This window comes from Callorhinus ursinus, unplaced genomic scaffold (assembly GCF_003265705.2).
Source record: "Callorhinus ursinus isolate GAN/ISIS: 27379988/994484 unplaced genomic scaffold, GSC_fseal_2.0 scaffold4, whole genome shotgun sequence".
In the NCBI taxonomy this organism is placed as follows: domain Eukaryota; kingdom Metazoa; phylum Chordata; class Mammalia; order Carnivora; family Otariidae; genus Callorhinus; species Callorhinus ursinus.
Window position 1 is genome coordinate 101,126,241 of NW_027397066.1, and position 19,413 is coordinate 101,145,653.

Consider the following 19,413-nt stretch of genomic DNA (forward strand, 5'->3'; position numbering starts at 1 on the left):
TGCCTGGTTAAGTTTATTTACTTAAGCATATTACTTATTCAGGGTTATCCTCAGTATGACTCTTAACTCCCGTAGCCTTACCTCCTATTACATCTGTGGACCTAACCCATTCTGTGGTTAAAATGGACTTCCTAGTAGTCTTTAATCATTTCTACTAAGACACTTTTCTTATTTTTCAGCTTCTGTGCCTTTATTCATAGTCTTACCTGACACTGCTACTAATTCTCATTTATCTACTATGCTAAGGATGAGTAGGAAGAGGAAATGAAGGCTCTAGACTCTTCCAGCTCTGCTTTTATCATCAGAATTTTATCACCTCAGAATTTTCTCCCGAGGTCTTCATTGCACAACTCTATAGGTGCTCCTGTGCTCCTAACCCTCCTACCTGACATTAATCCTACCAGTGACTTCAAGGAATGTAGACCTTGACTTTACTGTGTAGAATAGTGGTTCTCAAACTTTTCAATCTCAGGAACTGTACATTCTTCTAAATTACTGAGGACCCCAAAGAGCTTTTATTCATGTAATTTTTATTGATATGTACTGCATTCAAAATTCAGCCTGGGGGCGCCTCGTGGCTCAGTCGGTTCGGCGTCTGACTCTTGATTTCAGCTCGGGTCATGATCTTAGGGTCCTGAGACTGAGCCTGTGTTGGGTTCTGTGCTGGGTGTGGAGCCTGCTTGGGATTCTCTCTCTCCCTCTCCCTTTGCCCCTCCCCCTGCTCACACTCACATACTCTCTCTCTCTAAAATAAATAAATAAAATCTTTAAAATAAATTAAGCCTGATAACTATAGAAATATTTATTTCATTAAAAATATCTATAACCCATATGTATTAAAATAAATACCGTACTTTATGAAAAATAACTTTTCTAAAGCAAAAAGAAAACCAGATAGAAGAGTGGCATTTTCTATATTTTGCAAATCTTTTTAATGTCTGGCTTAATAGAAGATAATTGGATTCTCACTTCTGCTTTTATGTTCAGTTTGTTAAAGTGCCATGTATCATACATACAGCCTTTAAAAAAAAACTCCACTGTCCACTCATGGGAGAATGATTGAGAAAAAAAGTTTAACATCTTCAAATAAGAACACTGTTAAAATAGTTTTGACCTTTTGGTCCCTGGAACAGATCTTGGGATCCCTGCAAAGGTCGCCAGACCAACTTTGGTAAATATTGCTCTAGAAGACTTTAGATGGGGCCTTGGAGAGTAGTGTCAGAAGATGATGAGACCCTTCCACCTTTTCTTAGCTATTAGGACTATCTGTGTTTCTGGCACCCCACATTAAGATTCTGAAATGGTGGTTACGGTCTGTAGAACTTTGGAATTTTCCAATTAATTTTTTTTTTTTTTTTTTGGTGGGTACACTTAGGATTCTTGCTATCATTTTTAACTTTGTTTCTGTGGTAAAATAGATTTAAAGTTCCCAAAAGTTTTTAAACTTACCACAAGACTGAGCTAGCCTAAATTACTTTTGAATTCACTATTCATTATTATTTAGTCTTTTTTAACTGTCATTTCCTTGCATTTCCCACATAGCTTTTTCCCCTTTAACATAATACATCATGTACTTTTCCTTGAAAAGACTGGCATAAATTGATGACAATTTGACATATATAGAATTAATGAAATCAGAATGACTAGAAAGAATGGGCGGATTTCATGTCTGGAAAAAGTTTTCTAAAAATTAAGAGTTTATGAAATAATTTTGAGCAGAGGTTAAGTGATTTCAAATGATAAAAGTTTTCTTTTGGTAGTTTGAAATAGACTTTTCTGTCTGTCTCCTAAGTGATTTCAAATGATAAAAGTTTTCTTTTGGTAGTTTGAAATAGACTTTTCTGTCTGTCTCCTGTGATTCAGAATGGCTGTGTGTTAAGTCTCTACTCTATGGTTTTAGAAAATCGGTTGTTAACACTGCCTTTTTACCTCTTTTTTTAAGCAATTGCTTTAAGCATTTTCACAGGAAAAAGTGTTCTTTAGATAGTCAATATGTTAGTGCCCTGGAAATCTTTTAAGTTTTGACTTTTATCAAATATGAATATATTCAAAATTTTGAATCACTTTCCTACACTATTATCCACATTAAATTTTGTGGAGATAATATTCCTGATTATTTTTGATATTTTATTTGACTGTATGCCTTAAAAGTGGAATTTAAGTAAAGGTATTTTACTTGTACTTCCGAGATGGCTAGCACTCATTCCTAAGAGCCAAGTTCTTTTGAGTTCAGTCCCAGCTTTTGACACATTCACTTAACTTTGAGCAGGCCCAGTATTTTTGCCTCTAATTTGGTTTGTAAAGTCTATCTAGTTTGTCCCTGAGAGGTAGATTTACTTTAGGACCATATATTTTTGCTGCATGTCGTGCTTCTGTTAATCTTGCAATGATGTGCTCTTTTGATTTAGTCTCAGTTTAGTTTTTTTTCCCCACGTTTAGTTATCATAAGCTTTATTGTTAATGAGATTTCAGCAGAGCTGAAACAAAAGTTCTCCTTGTTTATATTTTAAAAAAAGCCTTTTTGTATATTTACATTAGAAATTTTATTGTATTTTTTTTCAGTGTTTTAAGATGTTCTTGTGAACCAATGAAACTATAGGGATATGAGTTGAGAAGGCCCATTTGACCTAACATCCCCCCTTCCCCACCCCATGCTCTTTACCCCAGGATTCCAAGGACTTACACAGTTAGGAAACAACTGATTTTCCCAAAATCCCTTATCAATTTGGAAACAACTAATGATCTTAAAAATCCTCATTTTGCAGATAGAAAAACAGAAATTCCTGTTATTAATAAATGGTAAAGCCAGAATGAAAACCTAGGTCTGCTAACTTCCAGTCTAGTGTTCCTTGTATTATAAAACAGGTTTGTCAAATGTGGCCAAGTAGGTTCTTAAAAATTCTTTTTTTTTTTTTTTTAAAGATTTTATTTATTTATTCATGAGAGCCAGAGAGAGAGAGAGAGAGAGAGGCGCAGAGGGAGAAGCAGGCTCCCAAGGAGCAGGGAGCCTGATGCGGGACTCGATCCCAGGACCCTGGGATCATGGCCTGAGCCGAAGGCAGACGCTTAACCATCTGAGCCACCCAGGCGCCCCCGGTTCTTAAAAATTCTTATATATAAACACTGGTGGCAGCTTATGGGAGGAATGAATATGATAATTTGCAGTATCCAGAGGCAACTGCAAGTTTTAAGGCTAAGCCTAATGGGGTTGCCCACTTTAGAATTTTCTTAGACATGCGGAATACCATCTTAAATTGTTTGTCGCTTTTTTTTCTTTTTTGAAGAAAATAATTACTTCATTTTATCTCCTTAAAGTGGATTGCTTTTCACCAAAATACATAGATGAGATCAAGAGTAGCTGACCCAAGGGCACCTTGGTGGCTCAGTTGTTAAGCCTCTGCCTTCGGCTCAGGTCATGATCCCAGGGTCCTGGGATTGAGCCCCACATCGAGCCCCACATCGAGCTCCCTGCTCCATGGGAAGCCTGCTTCTCCCTCTCCTGCTCCCCCTGCTTGTCTTCTCTCTCTCACTGTGTCTCTCTCTGTCAAATAAATAAAATCTTTAAAAAAAAAAAAGTTGGGAGACTTTATCAGTTATCACATTTGCAATTCTAATTATTTGCTCATAGTTTTCCCTACATTTCAACATTTAAATCTATGTGTTCATCGAGAAGAGCACAGCTTTGCTGAGGGTCAAAGAAGTTTCTCTCTCATGTGCTTTTAAAAGAAATTCTTGGGGTGCCTGGGTGGCTCAGCTGTTAAGCGTCCGCCTTTGGCTCAGGTCATGATCCCAGAGTCCTGGGAATGAGCCCCGCATCGGGCTCCCTGCTCTGTGGGAAGCCTGCTTCTCCCTCTCCCACCCCTCCTGCTTGTGTTCCCTCTCTCACTGTGTCTCTCTCTGACAAATAAAATCTTAAAAAAAAAAAATTCTCTGTTACAGAGGTTGCCATTCTTAAGATGCTCAGTCACACCTTTCCAAAATAAAGGCACAATGCCAAATAGCAATGCAGGAATAAGCGGTTTGATCTAAATACGTTATTAGTTTAGCATGATTCAGAGATAGAATATACTACATAGAAGAATGAGTAGGCTGCAAACTGAGCTTTTGGTAAAAAGTTGAACAATATTATGGAATATATATTAAAATAGTGAATTACATTCACTAATGAGACCTTACAGTCTAGATATGATTTCTTACTGCTGAAGGTCAGATCCAGATCATGTACTTTCACAGTTAACTGAGCAAGAAGTGGAGATGGTTGACATTTCTTGTTGGAAAATTTGGATACCTAATTGGAGTGTGTGCCTGAATAGATAATGGCCACTAGCAATCCAAAGAGATAGGCTAAGGTCTGTCTGGGTAAGGCTAAGATTTTCATGAGAAAACTTTAGAACTATTTTATTAGGAGAGAAGAGGAATGTTCAGGTGCTCAAATTCTGTGCCATTGAGCTTGGTTGGGATAATTTAATGCAGGAGTAGATTTAGAGTTGTCAGTTGTTCAGTTTAATCTTAAAAAAAAAATCTAATTTGTTTAACATAAAATTTGTTGTAAAATATTCCCTAGGTCATGAAATTAGTGATCTGCTATAGATGATTGTTGGCCAAAGACTAATTAGTGAGGATAACCATCAAAAACCTTTATTTTGGTTTTTAGGATAGTTGATTTTAAGCCATTCTTTTGGAAAATAAGTAGCAGAACCAATTACCTCTTAATATGTGATGATACAGTGTTTAAATGAATACCAATCTAAATAACTAGGCATGCATCTTTCTTATCTAGAGAAGTTCTTACATTGCTAAGAAGTGAAAGGATGATGGTAAAGTATGTCCCTTTCTGTTATTTTGTCATTTAGAAGTTTTAGCCTAATATAATCTAGTACTTTAAATTTATAGCATCTAAATCTTGTTTGTTAAATACAGGAAATAAAAATGGCTTAACAATTTAAAAGGTCAGTAGACTATTTTGTCTTTGTATTAAGTATTGATTCCAAGTATCACAAGGCCTTGGCAGCACTTTGCACTTCAGCTTTTTTTGCTACAAATAGCATGTGTCCCAATTACATAATTAAATAAGTGCCTTTTTCCTAATTTCCCTTTGGAAAACAAGAAGTCTCAATTAGCTGTTTGCTCAGGAGCCTTAAGCAGTTCTACAACACTCATTTACCTTTTTTTCCTCCATAAATTAACTACTTATTAAGTGAAGGGCCTTTTATATTTATAATTTATATCTATCTGATTGTGTATTTATTAACAAACATTTTTGGGGAGTCCATTAGGTAAATATTAGATGATAAGGATATGAGAAGATTTCTGCCTTCAGTGATAGAACAATGTCAGTGCAGAGATGAGATTTAAAAGAGTCATCTGGGGCGCCTGGGTGGCTCAGTGGGTTAAGTGCCCGTGAAGTGTCCAATTCTTGATTTCAGCTCAGGTCTCCCATCTAAGGGTCGTGAATTCAAAACCCACGTTGGGCTCCACGCTGGGCATGGAGACTACCTAAAAAAAAAAAAAAAAAAGAGTCAACTGATTATACCTTTCTTAAATTATATATAAATTAAATTTTTTGCTTTGACTTTCAGTGTCATCAGAATGAATGAAACTTAAAAAAACTGCTTTTAAAATTCCCAGGAGGAATAAATGTCATTGAGAGATCTAATGTTACTAGAATTTAACAGTTTTAAATATTGTATTGAAGCTTTGAATATTGATCAGTTTTTCATGAAATTACAAAGAAATAACTGGATTCTTGATACATTTCTGTTTTCAGGGATTAATAACATTTTTTTGAAACCATCATTGCATTTATTAATATAATTGATAAGTAATTTTATGGTTAAGACCTAGTATTTAGAACCTTGGATTCTCTCTACTACTTTCTAGTTGTGTAATCTTGGGCTTCAACTGACAGGGTTGCTGTGATGATTACATGAAATTAGCTGAAGAGAGTGTCTAGAAGAGTCCCTGGAATAGAGCATATGTTCAGTAGAGATGAGCTGCTTTTATTATTATTAACAATGTATCATATTATGAAATGAAAGATTATTTTATTTTTTATTTTTATTTTTTTTAAAGATTTTATTTATTTGACAGAGAGAGACACAGAGAGAGAGGGAACACAAGCAGGGGGAGTGGGAGAGGGAGAAGCAGGCTTCCCGTGTAGCAGGGAGCCCGATGTGGGGCTCGATCCCAGGACCCTGGGATCATGACCTGAGCTGAAGGCAGCCACTTAATGACTGAGCCACCCAGGCGCTCCAATGAAAGATTATTTTAAAAAAAGAACTTATAAATTGAAAGTGAATGCATAATTTATATGACTAGTAAGAATTTGACCTGCAGAAACAAGGAAAGTAGTATTTATTTTGTATGACAGTCCTACAGGTAGGTAGAGATATTCTCATTTTATTTATTTAAACAATTTTTTAAAAAGATTTTGTTTATTGTTTGAGAGAGTGTGCACAAGCAGAGGAAGCAACAGGCAGAGGGAGAAGTAGGCTCCCCACTGAGCAGAGAGCCCCACTTGGGCTTAACCAACTGAGCCACCCAGGTGTCTAATATTCTTATTTTATAGATGGGAAAAATGAGGCTCACAGTGGTTACGGTACTTGCCTTAGGTCACATTAGTAAAAATGATGTCACATGGATCCATTCTTAGTCTTTCTACTGTTTAGTTACTACTTTTCTCCAGTTTCTGGAGAATCCAATGCAGGAGTCCCCAGCTTTTTTTTTTTTTTTTTTTTAATTAAAGAAGCTGTGTGTGCATGTATATGTGTGTGTACATGCACATTCCTTGGAAGAGGAGATACATGTCTTTGGAAAAGATGTCTATCTTTCGGGAATGTGCTCATCTGTCAGCGGAGATATTTATGAGGTTACCTTTCCAAATCAACAGGCACATTGTGTGTGGGGGGTACCTCTGTTTGTGGGGCTCTGTATCGATTTACTGTGTGAAGGTGAGATTGTAAGTGTGCCAATACTTCACATCTTTGTGTGTATGTTAGGATGGGGTAGGGGGCTGGAAAGGGTATTGCTATATTTGCTATATAGAATATTCCCCAGGGATCATAGAAAGTTGAGATTATTGACAGAAAAGATCCTGGACAAAGGCCCTGAAGAGAATACAACCATGTAAGCCAGATGTAGAGTTCTCCTTTATTGTTTAATCACATAGCTTGCTGGCCGGAATAGTAATTTTAATGCAGGTGAAACAAATAGAACTAGCAGAACAAATAAAAAAATGCTTTGTGAATGCAGCTAAATCTTTCTCTTTTAAAATACGAAACCAATAGGTGCTTTTAAAATGCTTATGGATTTGCTCTTATTTTTCTGAAGTGATTTTTGGAAGGAAAAGAGTGGTCTAGGCATTTTATTCAATCTTATTTTTGTTTTGTTTTTCATTTTTTTAATTTGAATTCAATTAATTTACATATGGGGTGTTACTAGTTTCAGAGGTGTAGAGTTCAGTGGTTCTCAGTCTTATGTAACACCCAGTGCTCATTACATTGTGCCCTCTTTAATGTCCATGTTCAATCTTATTTTAAAAAACCCACTTATTATTTCTATTTAATGATTTAACATATTTATCGAGCACCTCCTATGTACCAGGCATTGTTTTAAGGATATAATAGTAAACACAACAGGAAAAATGCTTCTCTAATGGAGTTTGCATTCTATTGGGGGGAGGCAACAATAAATAAATATTAATGCCAAAGAAGTTGGAAAGATAGGGTAGGTATTGTTGAGGGGATCTTCCAGTATTTTAGTATCAAGTATTTAGTGTTTGTCAATGTTGTCAAAATGTTTTCAGAGATTAATACCTTTATCTTTGTGCCTTGGTGTCCTTATTAAGTTAATGTAGCCACATTCAAATCATATCAGTTATTCTGAAAGAAGAGAATCAGTTGTGCATGTCCAGTAAGTTAGTGATGAAATTGAGAGGAATCTTATTTCCATTTTTATACAGTCACTTTTTGTTTATTCATCACTGCTGATCCAATTAGGGGCTAATTCAGACTCTTAATTTTCCCCATTGCTGCTACTACAGCTCATCCACTGGCTTTTATAACATGGTCCTAATGATCAGGGCATTTGTATTCAGGGACCCTGGTAAACTATTCTGTAAGTAAATTTGAAAACAAATGACCTAATGAGTTTTGAGGTAGATTTTGATTGAGTAGTTTATGACCTTGAAGAATTGCATAATAATTCATTCCTACTTGTATGGATCAATGGGGGAATAGAAAAATTTGCCACTTTGCAGTTATTATGCTTCTACATATAGGGTTTTCAAAAATTCTAAGATCCGTGTGTGGATATTTTTATTTTACTTAGGAGTATGATTTGTGGTAAGATGCTGTTATTCTTTGAAACAAATGAGTCCTATGTGCTAAGAATTGTAGATACCAGGGATACAACATTGGATAAAGCAAGTTCCTTCTCTTACAGATCTTGCTTCATTCAAGTTGGGAGGGATTCAGGTAATTAACAAGTAAATATATATAGCCTTGAGGAATGAGTGAGGAAAATATGGCATTTAGGAAAATCAGATTCAGTAGAATAGGGAGTGCTGGTTGTGGAGAGGGCTCTCTTTTACATAGGGAAGTCAGTAAAGGTTTTATTGTTTGGGGATAGTTAAACAGAAACATGAAACAAGTAAGGAAATGAGTTGTAAATGTCTGGGGAAAGAACATTTCCTGTTTGTTCATATCATTACCAAAGTTGAGACCAGTTTTTTGGAGAGATTAGGAGAGAAGAGTATGGATCCTGTAGGATTTTATAGGTCACTTAAAGGACCTTGATATTAATCTGAATGGAAGGGGAAGCCATCAAAAAGTTAGGGAACAGAAGAGTAACATGATTTCAGTTAGGTTTTTGTAAGATCTGTAAAGATGTGTAAAGCACCCATGTAAGGGGAATAAGGGCAGAAGCATGGAGACTAGTTAGGAGACTCATGTATTAAAACAGGTGTAAGTTGATGGTGACTTGAGCCAGAGTGGTGAGAAGTGGTTGGATTTTGGATATATGTTGAAAGGAAATCTGACAGAATTTGCTGATACTATCTGGGACACGAAAGAGAGAATTTTTTTGGCTTGAGTAATTGAAAAGATTGACTTAGTATTGATAAGATGGGGAATATTGTGGATTACGTTTGGTCATCTGAGAAAAGCAGATGTTCAGTTGGAAATATCAAGTGTGAGATACCTGTTAATGTATCAAATTGGAAATATTTGAGTAATTTTCTGGGTAGTTGACCCTGGCATTTTGGGAAGAGGTTGTGGATGATTACTGAGGAAAGGTTTAAAACTAATTAGTGGTAGAGTTTGATGATTTACTTAAAAATGGATGATGATATTTATTACTATCATGTCTTAGAATGCTCCAAATGTATTAAAAAACAGTGGTTCCTATTCTTTTTATTTTAATTTTAGGAATTTGGCCTATAGCAAGAAAAAGGGGTAAAACACTTGATTGTAATAGTTTAGGGGATTGTCTTAGTTTTTAGGCCTGTGATAAGTCTGAAGAAACAGGAGGAAACATAGGTCAAGAGTTATTTAAAAAATGCCAGAAAAATTACAGCTCCTAAACATTGTTTTTTTGTTTGTTTGTTCTTTTTAAGGATTAGGCTTATCTTTTTCTTTTCTTAATTAGGAAGTGGTGAGAAAAAAAACCTAGATTGGAGTAGAACTAAAAGTATTACTGTATAAAAAATGAATGTTGTTGATTCATTTTCCAAGGTTTATTTTTGAAGTGTGAGTGACAGTATTTTTCGTTTGTTCATTTAAACTAAAATTTACATTTATTTAGGGTCTTTGACATTTCTTACGCTTTTTTATTTTCTAGTAACTAGAGAAGAAATTAATTTTGGTGTAATTTGGTATATTACTAAAGGTGTGTACTTCATATTTAAACACAGCTTAAGCTACTGTAATGAAAGTAACAGTTCTCCATAGCCATTTTAAAAAAATAAGCCCTTCTAACTGATCATATCTAATTTTAATTGTCCTTCAATTGAATTTGATAGAGAGAAAAATGAATAAAGGTTAAAAAAAGGCAGTCTCAAAAAAAAACATGTATAATGTAAGAACACACTAAAGAAAGCACTATGGTACCTTTTTTCTGACCCTCTTTGGTTGACATGTGATACAGTGTCTTATTTTCTCAGTAGAAACAAGTACCCCATCTATCATTTTGTTGTTGGATTTAATAATTACTATTGTTACTTATACCTAAGGTAATTATGTCCTTTACTTGAGAAGATTATTGTTTGAAGTCTGCAGTTTATAAGATCTTGGTTTTGGTATTGTGTAGTTTTATTTAAAGAAAATTTTTTTAAGATTTTGGTTTATTTATCAAAGAGAGAGTGAGAGTGAGAGAGCACAAGCAGGGGGAGCAGCAGGCAGAGGGAGAAGCAGGCTTCCCGCTGAGCAGGGAGCCCAATGTGGGACTCGATCCCAGGACCCTGGGATCATGACCTGAGCCAAAGGCAGATGCTTAACCAACTGAGCCACCCACGCATACCGTAGTATTGTGTAGTTTTAAAAAATAAACTAGTATTTATGAAAAATCTTTGTTTCTGTGATACAAAAATTTAAATACTAATGTGATGTTTAAATGCATCATACTTTGAACATTTTGCTATTCATATACTTTATTAGAAATTTATTATTAGGATAAAGTTTTACTTTTGGTCTGTAAAGGCCACTTTGCTGTTTTTAGCATAAAATCTTTAAATTCTGTTATACAGCCAGAATTTAGAAATCCAGGTTGTTTTAGAATGCTAAACTGGAATACTACAGTAATATCAGCTTTTTTCTTTCTTTTGCTGGTGTTTTATATATTTTTAAAATATATTTATAAGGACGCCTGGGTGGCTGAGTCGGTTAAGTGTCTGCCTTTGATGCAGGTCATGATCCCAGGGTCCTGGGATCAAGTCCCACATTGGGCTCCTTGCTCAGCAGGGAGTCTGCTTCTCCTTCTGCCTACCACTCCCCCCCTCCCCCGCTTATGCTCTCTCTTTGACAAAAAAATAAAATCTTAAAAAAAGAAAAAGAAACTTAAAAAAATAAAGTAAAATATATTTATATATTTTGTATATTTATGTTATATATATTAAATAAATTATATATTTTTAAGTTTTTGAAATTCTCTTGATCATAGAATTATGTTTTAAAATAGTTATTTTAGCTGTGAGAAAAAATTTGACTAAAAACTTTAAGTTTTTAAAAAAGTTGACTAAAAACTTTTTTTTGTAATTGTTATGTTTAGATCCAAAGGCGGAAACCAGATTATACATCACAGTCAATGACTTTGAATTTCATGTCTATAATCGTTCGGATCTTTATGGACGTCTTCAAGAATTGTTTGGTTTGGAACCAACAATAATTCCACCCAAGAAAGAGGATGATAAAACACGGGAAAATGGAAGAACAAGAACCCAGTCCAAAATTGAAAGGTTCATAGTCACACTTGAATTTTATTAATCTCTAACATTTAACATTCACTTTTATTAGAATATCGTCGATGCTACTCACCTAAACCTAGCCTAGTCTTTCTTTGTGGTTTGACTAAAACTTACATTCACATAAATTATATAATTCCTTTATAATACAGAATTATATAATGTAAAAAGCAGTCTTGTTCTGCTTACTAGTTCTACTTACCTCCATATTGATAACTACTGTTGTCTATTTGTGTTTTTTCCTTTTGAGTGCATGTACATAAATATATACACATATATACATAGTTAAGATACAAATATATGATTTTGTTTTATTTGTTTCTGGGCTCTCTACATTGTTTCTGTTACATTGACTTATGTATCTATTTTTTCACCAGTACCTCACTATCTTGATTACTGTAGTTGTACAGTAAGTCTTGTAGTCAGGTAGTGTCAGTCCTCTAACTTTGTTGTTTTCCTTCAATGGTATGTTGGCTATTATGGGTCTTTTGCTTCTCCATATATACTTTGGAATCAATTTGTCAATATTCACAAAACAACTTGTTGGGATTTCAGTTTGGATTATATTGAATCTATAGATCAAGTTAGGAAAAACTTAACATCTTAATCATATTGAATCTTCATATCAGTGACATGAAATATCTCTCCATTTATTTGATTGCTTGCTATCTTTCATCACAATTTTATACTTTTCCTTATGTAGATCTTCTATATATATTGTTAAATTTATATCTAAGTATTTCATTTTTATGGTGCTAATGTAAATGGTATTGTGGTTTTAATTTCAAATTTCACTTGTTCGTTGCTGGTATTTGGGAAAGTGATTGTTGTTTATTATTAATCTTGAATCCCACAACCTTGTTATAATCACTTATTGGTTCCAGGAGTTTTGTCAGTTCTTCCCGATTGTCTACACAGATGATTGTGTCATCTGCAAACAAAGAAAGTCTTATTTCTTTCTTTCCCACCTTAATCCACTCTAGCCTCAGTAAACAACTTCTTTGTTGTATATGATGTTTCTTCTCTATGGAAGACTCATCTTCTTTGCCTAATTCATTCGCCCTTCAGGTCTCCCTGATCCTTCTATGTGTGCCCACAGAATTCTATTCTTTTTCCTAAGGTAACACTTCTTGCACTAAAATTGCCTATTGTAACTATTCTTACTCCCATTCTAGGGTACAGATTCCCTCAAAACAGAACAGTTGTCATATTCTCAGTATCCCCAATACCTCAGCTTGGTGCCTTGGACATAATATCCATGGAGTATTTAGTTGGGAATAAATATCCTCATCATCTACTTAAAAAACTATTAGGTAAACAAGGCTAGTTCAACATTCAAAAATCAATTAACATGCTAAAAATGAAAAATCAAATGATCATATCAATAGATGCAGAATAAGTATTTGACAAAATCCAACACTCATTCATGATTAAAATCTCACAGTAAACTAGGAATAAAGGAGAACTTCTTTGACTTGATAAAGAATATCTATAGAAACCCTATGGTTAACAGTATACTTAATGGTAAGAAAATAGAAGCTTTCTCACTAAGATCAGGTACAAAGCAAGGTTGTCCCCTTAAACCACTCCTTTTCAACTTTGTACTGGAAGTACTACCTACTGCAATAAGACAAAAGGAAATAAAAGTTATACAGTTTGAGGAAGAAGAAAGATGTGACAGTTCAGGGAAGAGATGATCATCAATTGGGTTGGTAACAAGGAGAAGGGAGAGAAGTGGATGGATTCTAGATATACTTAGGCAAATGAATCCATAAGACAGTGATAGATTAGGTGTGGAGAATGAGTAAGAAGGATGAGTTAATAATGAATCCAGTTTCTAATTTAATTAGTGGTCATGCTCATGGAACCTCAGAGAAAGAGCAGGTTAGAGGGGAGATAGTGAGGTCAGTTTCAAATTTAGTTTTAAGCACTGAGGGCTACCTTAGTGGAGATGGCCTCAGAAATATGATTTAGGAGTTACTGGGTTATTGAAGAGTTATGCCTTGAGTTCTCATCTGAAATCATTGGTGACTTGCTGTGAAATTTTCATATCTTAAATTTTGTGTACTTTGTATGTGACCAGTTTCTTTTTTTCTTATTCTTGACCTATCATTTTCATTTTACCGAGAGGAAATTATTCTGTCACAAAGTGATAGGGATAAGGAAGGGAAAGGATCAGCTGAGTTGTCAAAAGTGCTTAAAACAGTAGAAAATATCAATGTGACTTGTACCTTGGTTATTTGTTATTTTAGTAATTAGTAATTAGGTTGTCTTATAGAATGTCATAGTGAGTATAATGGTCTATGTAATGACAACATATCATAATTTATACTTTTGTCATTAAAACTTATTACTCTAAAAACATAATTTTGTTATTATACCTTGCCAGTCTAAAAATTGATATATGATAGAGTGCCTTCCAAGAGATATTTGAGAGATATTAGTATTCTGTTAGATGTTGTCATTATTTGTTTACTGGAGCAATCGCTAGTAGATGTATTTGGAAAGTTACAGCTGGTATTACTGTGTATTATGAAGAAGTCAGCTGTGTTCTCAGCTATTTAAGCTTTTCTTATGTATGTCTATTTCTATTTTTATTTTTATTTTTCTCAGAGTTAAAGTAAAAACAGAATCTCAAGACCCAACATCTTCATGGAGATCACTTATTCCAGTCATAAAGGTCAATGTGAGCACAGTAAGTAAATTCTGCTGCAATTAATGTTTGATGGGTTAATAATGAAACTCTTATTTTTGCAAATAAAATTTTCACTTAAGAAAGTAATTTTGGGGTTCCAAAGTTCATAAAAGTGTGAAAGAATTATTTCAATGCCAATACCATCTTAGCACACATTTATTAGGTCTTAAGGGCTACTTTATTCACAAGTACTTAGATTTCTTTAAACACTGGTCTAGATTGATCAGTGGAGTAATTTGGATAGTGTATAGTGCTAAAGTGGAATCATTTAGTTGTTGCTTGAAAATGTTTGTTATTAGGTCAACTAAGGAAAAATATATGGTCTGTATATTACAGCATAATTTCTCTTATCCATCTTTTAGGGACGTTTGGCCTTTGGAAATCATTACCAACCTCAAACTCTATGTATCAACTTTGATGATGCTTTCTTAACTTATACTACAAAACCACCTTCTAGTCATCTTGACCAATTCATGCATATTGTGAAAGGGAAGCTTGAAAATGTTCGAGTAATGCTTGTTCCTAGTCCAAGATATGTTGGTCTTCAAAATGATGAGTAAGATAGTCTTATAAATTGTCTTTCTCTGATTGACTTATTTCACTTAGCGTAATTCCCTCCAGTTCCATCCATGTCAATGCAAATGGTAGGTATTCATCCTTTCTGAAGGCTAAGTAACATTCCATCATATGTATGAACCACATCTTCTTAATCCATTCGTCTGTTGAAGGACATCTTGGCTCCTTCCATAGTTTGGCTATTGTGGACAAATTGGAAGAAATCAGAGAGGGAGACAAGCCATGAGAGGCTCTGGACTCCAGGAAACAAACTGAGGGTTACAGAAGGGAGGGGGGTGGGGGATGGGGTAACCAGGTGATGGGTATTAAGGAGGGCACATGTTGTGATGAGCACTGGGTGTTATATGCAACTAATGAATTGTTGAACACACATCAAAAACCAATGATATACTCTATGTTGGGCATATTTCTCTATTAAATCAGTTAACAGTGTAGTCTTGTTTTATAATTATAAATGGATATATTATCCATTGATGAACTCTAATTTTAAATATTTTCCTCTAAGATTATTACTATAAATTTTCTACCCTTTTCTCCTCCTCAGTATACTTGGGAAACTTATTTTGGGCATTTAAGCCAAACCTAATGTTTGTAGGTTAGAAAATGTTCGAACTGCATTCAACAAATGCAGTATAGTGGAATACCATTTTGAGTTAATAAAAAGTTGAAAATTGAATCTAAATTACTCTTAGAAAACTGGTGAAGTTTGGATGATACAGTTTTAGAACTGTCCCAGCTTTTGTTTTTGTGTGCAGGCAGTATGAAATTTATGAGGTTATAAAAAGCATAATTATTCCTTCTTAGTTCCAACTTTTGGCTAGCTTGCTTATTAGATTTCTCCATCATTAGGATGATGGAGAGGTTTTTCCCTACGTGAGTAGCAGAGAGGCTGTGGGTTTACCTCATCTTATTCTTCATAATCACAGACTTTGCTAAGCATCTTGTAGAATATGGACTGTGTACACAATTCTATATATTATGGGTAAAAGTTATAATACTGAATAAATCTGGACTTTGTGAACTTTACTAGAGTAAGATAAAAAGGTGTTTTATTAATTTTTATAAAAAGATGTAAAATTGTATTTTTCACTCTTCAAAGTAAGTTTGGAAATTAAATGATACTAGACATTAACCTTTGTCATTTAATACATATTTAGAAGAAGATTGTTGAATTTGTATATATTATCTAATGATTGAGAAGTTAATTTTGATATGGAAGGAAGATGTGGTATATGAATGAAAAAGAGAAAAGTTGTTGAATCAAAGCAAGTAAAGATTAGAAGTTTGTGGGAAAGTGATTGTAGAGAAACATTCATTCCAGAATTTTTTCAAGTTGATCAACTAAATATTCTTGCAAATAGATAATATAAAGACAAAGATGATATAAAGTTGTTAAAAATAAAAATGACAGTATTTTTCTTATTTAATGTTTCTGACAGATTAAACTTTATTTTACAGATATAATAAAATATTTCCTGTTAAGTTATAAAGTATTATTAATATAAAATGGTTGAATTTTAAGTTTAATTTTAAATTTTTGTTGTAAATGCAGAATATGATTATTCCAATGATCATTCTTCTTCCATTGTATTTAATTAAACTTTGCTTTAAATTGAATTCTCTCATTTAAAACTTAAAAATATAAAACAAATTTTCATTTTTTCTTTTTGAAACTAATATATTGACTAAAAATTTTTCAGTACCAATTTATTATTTAGTCTAATATAGAATACAACTATGCAAAACTTCATTGTCTATGTAAAAGATGTTTTGTTTTCCTTTTTCAGTATGCTACACTTGATTGCTTTTGAGATTTTTTTTCTCTTTTTGTTCTCAATTATTACTACCATAATTAGAATTCAGAACATTTTATATTCTGGAGATGTACTTAGTTTGCCATCCCCCCTCCTTCTTATAGACCACCAAGATTAATGGGAGAAGGATTTGTGGTGATGCAGTCAAATGATGTTGACATCTACTACTACATGGATGAACCAGGTATTAGTCTTTGAAAGTGTGTTTCATAGCTACACTTCTATTCTATGAAATGTTGATAGTTAATAATATTTTAAGTCTTCTTAGTTAAGATAAAATGAACATCAATAAATTGTAAATGTGGATGGAAGAGTACCTACCTAAAAATTGTCTGTGTCATTTATCAAAAATTGAATATTACTATTTCAGACCAAAGGAACAATATAGGAATCTTTTGTTCTATTTTCAGAAGTATACCTCAGAAATTGTGAATGCAAGTAACCTGGTCTAAAAACCTTTAGAGAATGTGGTGACAGTTAAGGTAGTTCATGCTAGCTTAAAAAAAAAAAAAATCCTTTGAGGCTTGAAGTTTAAGGATTGAAATCTAGCTGGTTAGAGTGCTTCACAGGTGGCTTGAATTTTATGAAAGTAGCTAAACATTGGATTTTTAAGCCTTTTTCCCTACTTCTGGTTTTTTATGCCTTTCATGGGGTTTATGAGGTCAGAGTATTTTCAGAGTAAAACTAGGATATTACTTGCCTTTTTCACCATATGACATTTGCACTGCTGGTACAAAAGCAATGGTGGGTGAAAGTTTTGGTGCTTTAGCATGAATTAAGGCAGTGGTTCCAAACTATACTAGTCATCACTTCTTTTTCACTGCCACCCATTTGCAGTAAAACAAATGCCAGTATCAGTTTAAAAAACTTTGATTAAGCAGTAAAAATTGTTTTTGTCAAATCTTGACCCTTGAATAAACTTTTTAATATTCAGTGTGAAAAAACGGCAAGTATACATAATATACTTCTGCTACATACCAAAGTATACTGATGTTTAGAGGAAAAGCACTTGTATAGTTGAGTTTCTAGCTGAATTATTTGCTCTTTTCATGGAGCACCAGTTTTACTTGAAGGAGCAACTAGAGACAAATGATTTTGAGTTTCCATATGAGAATCAGAATTTTGGAAAATTTGGGTCTGCCACTGTGAGTTTAAGGACTTTTCTGATAAGACCACCAGTGATATTAACAAATGTGATTTTAAAAATGTTTAATGATGAAATTTATCAATATTTGGAAAACATATGTGTGTCTCTTTGAACCAATATTTTACAAATGCATGATGCTACAAAGTTATACCATGGGTAAAAGATATATTCAAAGTGTTAGATCAGTAAATTTTAATGTATTAGAGTATGAAAAATTCAGTATAGGGTTTCAGATTCCACACTGCAACTAACTTTTAAGAAACTACCACTTGTTGAATTTTGGCATAGTGTCAGAGAAGAATATCCAAAATTATCTGAAAAAGCTATTAAAATACTCCTCCCTTTTCTATATAGCTATTTGCTTGAGGATAGGTTTTCTTCAAATCCTTAAACAACAGATTAAATGCAGAAGCAGCTCTGAGAATTTGCTTATTTTCTATTAAGCTGGACAATAAAGAGATTTGCTGAAATAAAAACAATGCCAACACTTATTTCTGAATGAATTAGTTTTAGAAAATATGGTTATTTTTCATTAAAAAGTATTTTCATTAAAAATGGAATTAAAATTTCATTTAATTTTTATAAAATACTTTTTTCATATATTTTCATTAAATTTTATTAAATGAAATGTAATGAGTTCAATTTTATTTAACATTTCATTACATCAACATGCAATGAGTTGTTAAAATAAAATTTTTAAAAATTGCTCAATTTCAATTTTGAATACAGTAAATTATGATTGATATAATACCAAAAAATCCCACTGTGCATCCTTGGTAATTTTTAAGAGTGTAAAGGATTACTGAGAGCACAACATTTTTAGAATTCCTGATCTAGGGAATCTTGAAGCAGTAATTTTAAGTAATTGTCTTTCTGTTGTATATTCTGCAATATAGGACTTGTTCCAGAAGAAACAGAAGAAAATATTGAAGGAGAAATGAGCAGTGAGGATTGCAAATTACAAGATTTGCCTCCATGTTGGGGACTAGATATAGTTTGTGGTAAAGGAACAGATTTCAACTATGGGCCATGGGCCGATAGGCAAAGGTACTTGAGTAAATTATATTTCTAGTAAGTCTTTTAATGTATTAAGATAATGATATAAATTTTATTAAAAAGTAGCTTAATATTTTTATAAGCCATTTTATTATGGCAGAGTAAGATATCACTAAGCATTTTAATTCAAATTATAAGTTGTAAAGAAATTGGCATAAACAAGTGCACTCTGAAGGAGGGGCTAATTCCATTAGAAAAATGGTGAATGAGGAGCATATTGGTTTCTTTGTTTTTTCTTTTGTATTCAATGAGTTTGCCAGGGATTATTGGGCTGTGGAGATTCAGAGACAAAAGGGATGGGGTGGCTGGGTGATAGACATTGGGGAGGGTATGTGCTATGGTGAGCATTGTGAATTGTGTAAGACTGTTGAATCACAGACCTGTACCTCTGAAACAAATAATACATTATATGTTTAAAAAAAAAAGAAGAAGATAGCAGGAAGGGAAAAATGAAGGCGGGGGGGGAATCGGAGGGGAAGACGAACCATGAGAGACTATGGACTCTGAGAAACAAACTGAGGGTTCTAGAGGGGAGGGGGGTGGAAGGATGGGTTAGCCTGGTGATGGGTATCAAAGAGGGCACATTCTGCATGGAGCACTGGGTGTTATACGCAAACAACGAATCATGGAACACTACATCAAAAACTAATGATGTAATGTATGGTGATTT

General features: G+C 33.7%; 1 protein-coding gene across 10 annotated transcripts in view; it reads left to right on the top strand.

The window, feature by feature from the left end:
* BLTP1 (bridge-like lipid transfer protein family member 1) overlaps positions 1–19,413 on the top strand; it is a 207,764-nt gene that overhangs the window by 22,171 nt on the left and 166,180 nt on the right. For all 10 annotated transcript variants that reach the window (XR_012378024.1, XM_073892215.1, XM_073892217.1 and 7 more), the window contains exons 7-11: positions 11,263–11,449; positions 14,069–14,150; positions 14,513–14,706; positions 16,645–16,724; positions 18,584–18,734. Coding sequence is in view for 9 of the 10 variants with exons in the window: in XM_073892215.1 (XP_073748316.1) it covers positions 11,263–11,449; positions 14,069–14,150; positions 14,513–14,706; positions 16,645–16,724; positions 18,584–18,734 (694 nt within the window). In the remaining variant the exon portion in view is untranslated. The remainder of the gene's footprint in view (positions 1–11,262; positions 11,450–14,068; positions 14,151–14,512; positions 14,707–16,644; positions 16,725–18,583; positions 18,735–19,413) is intronic.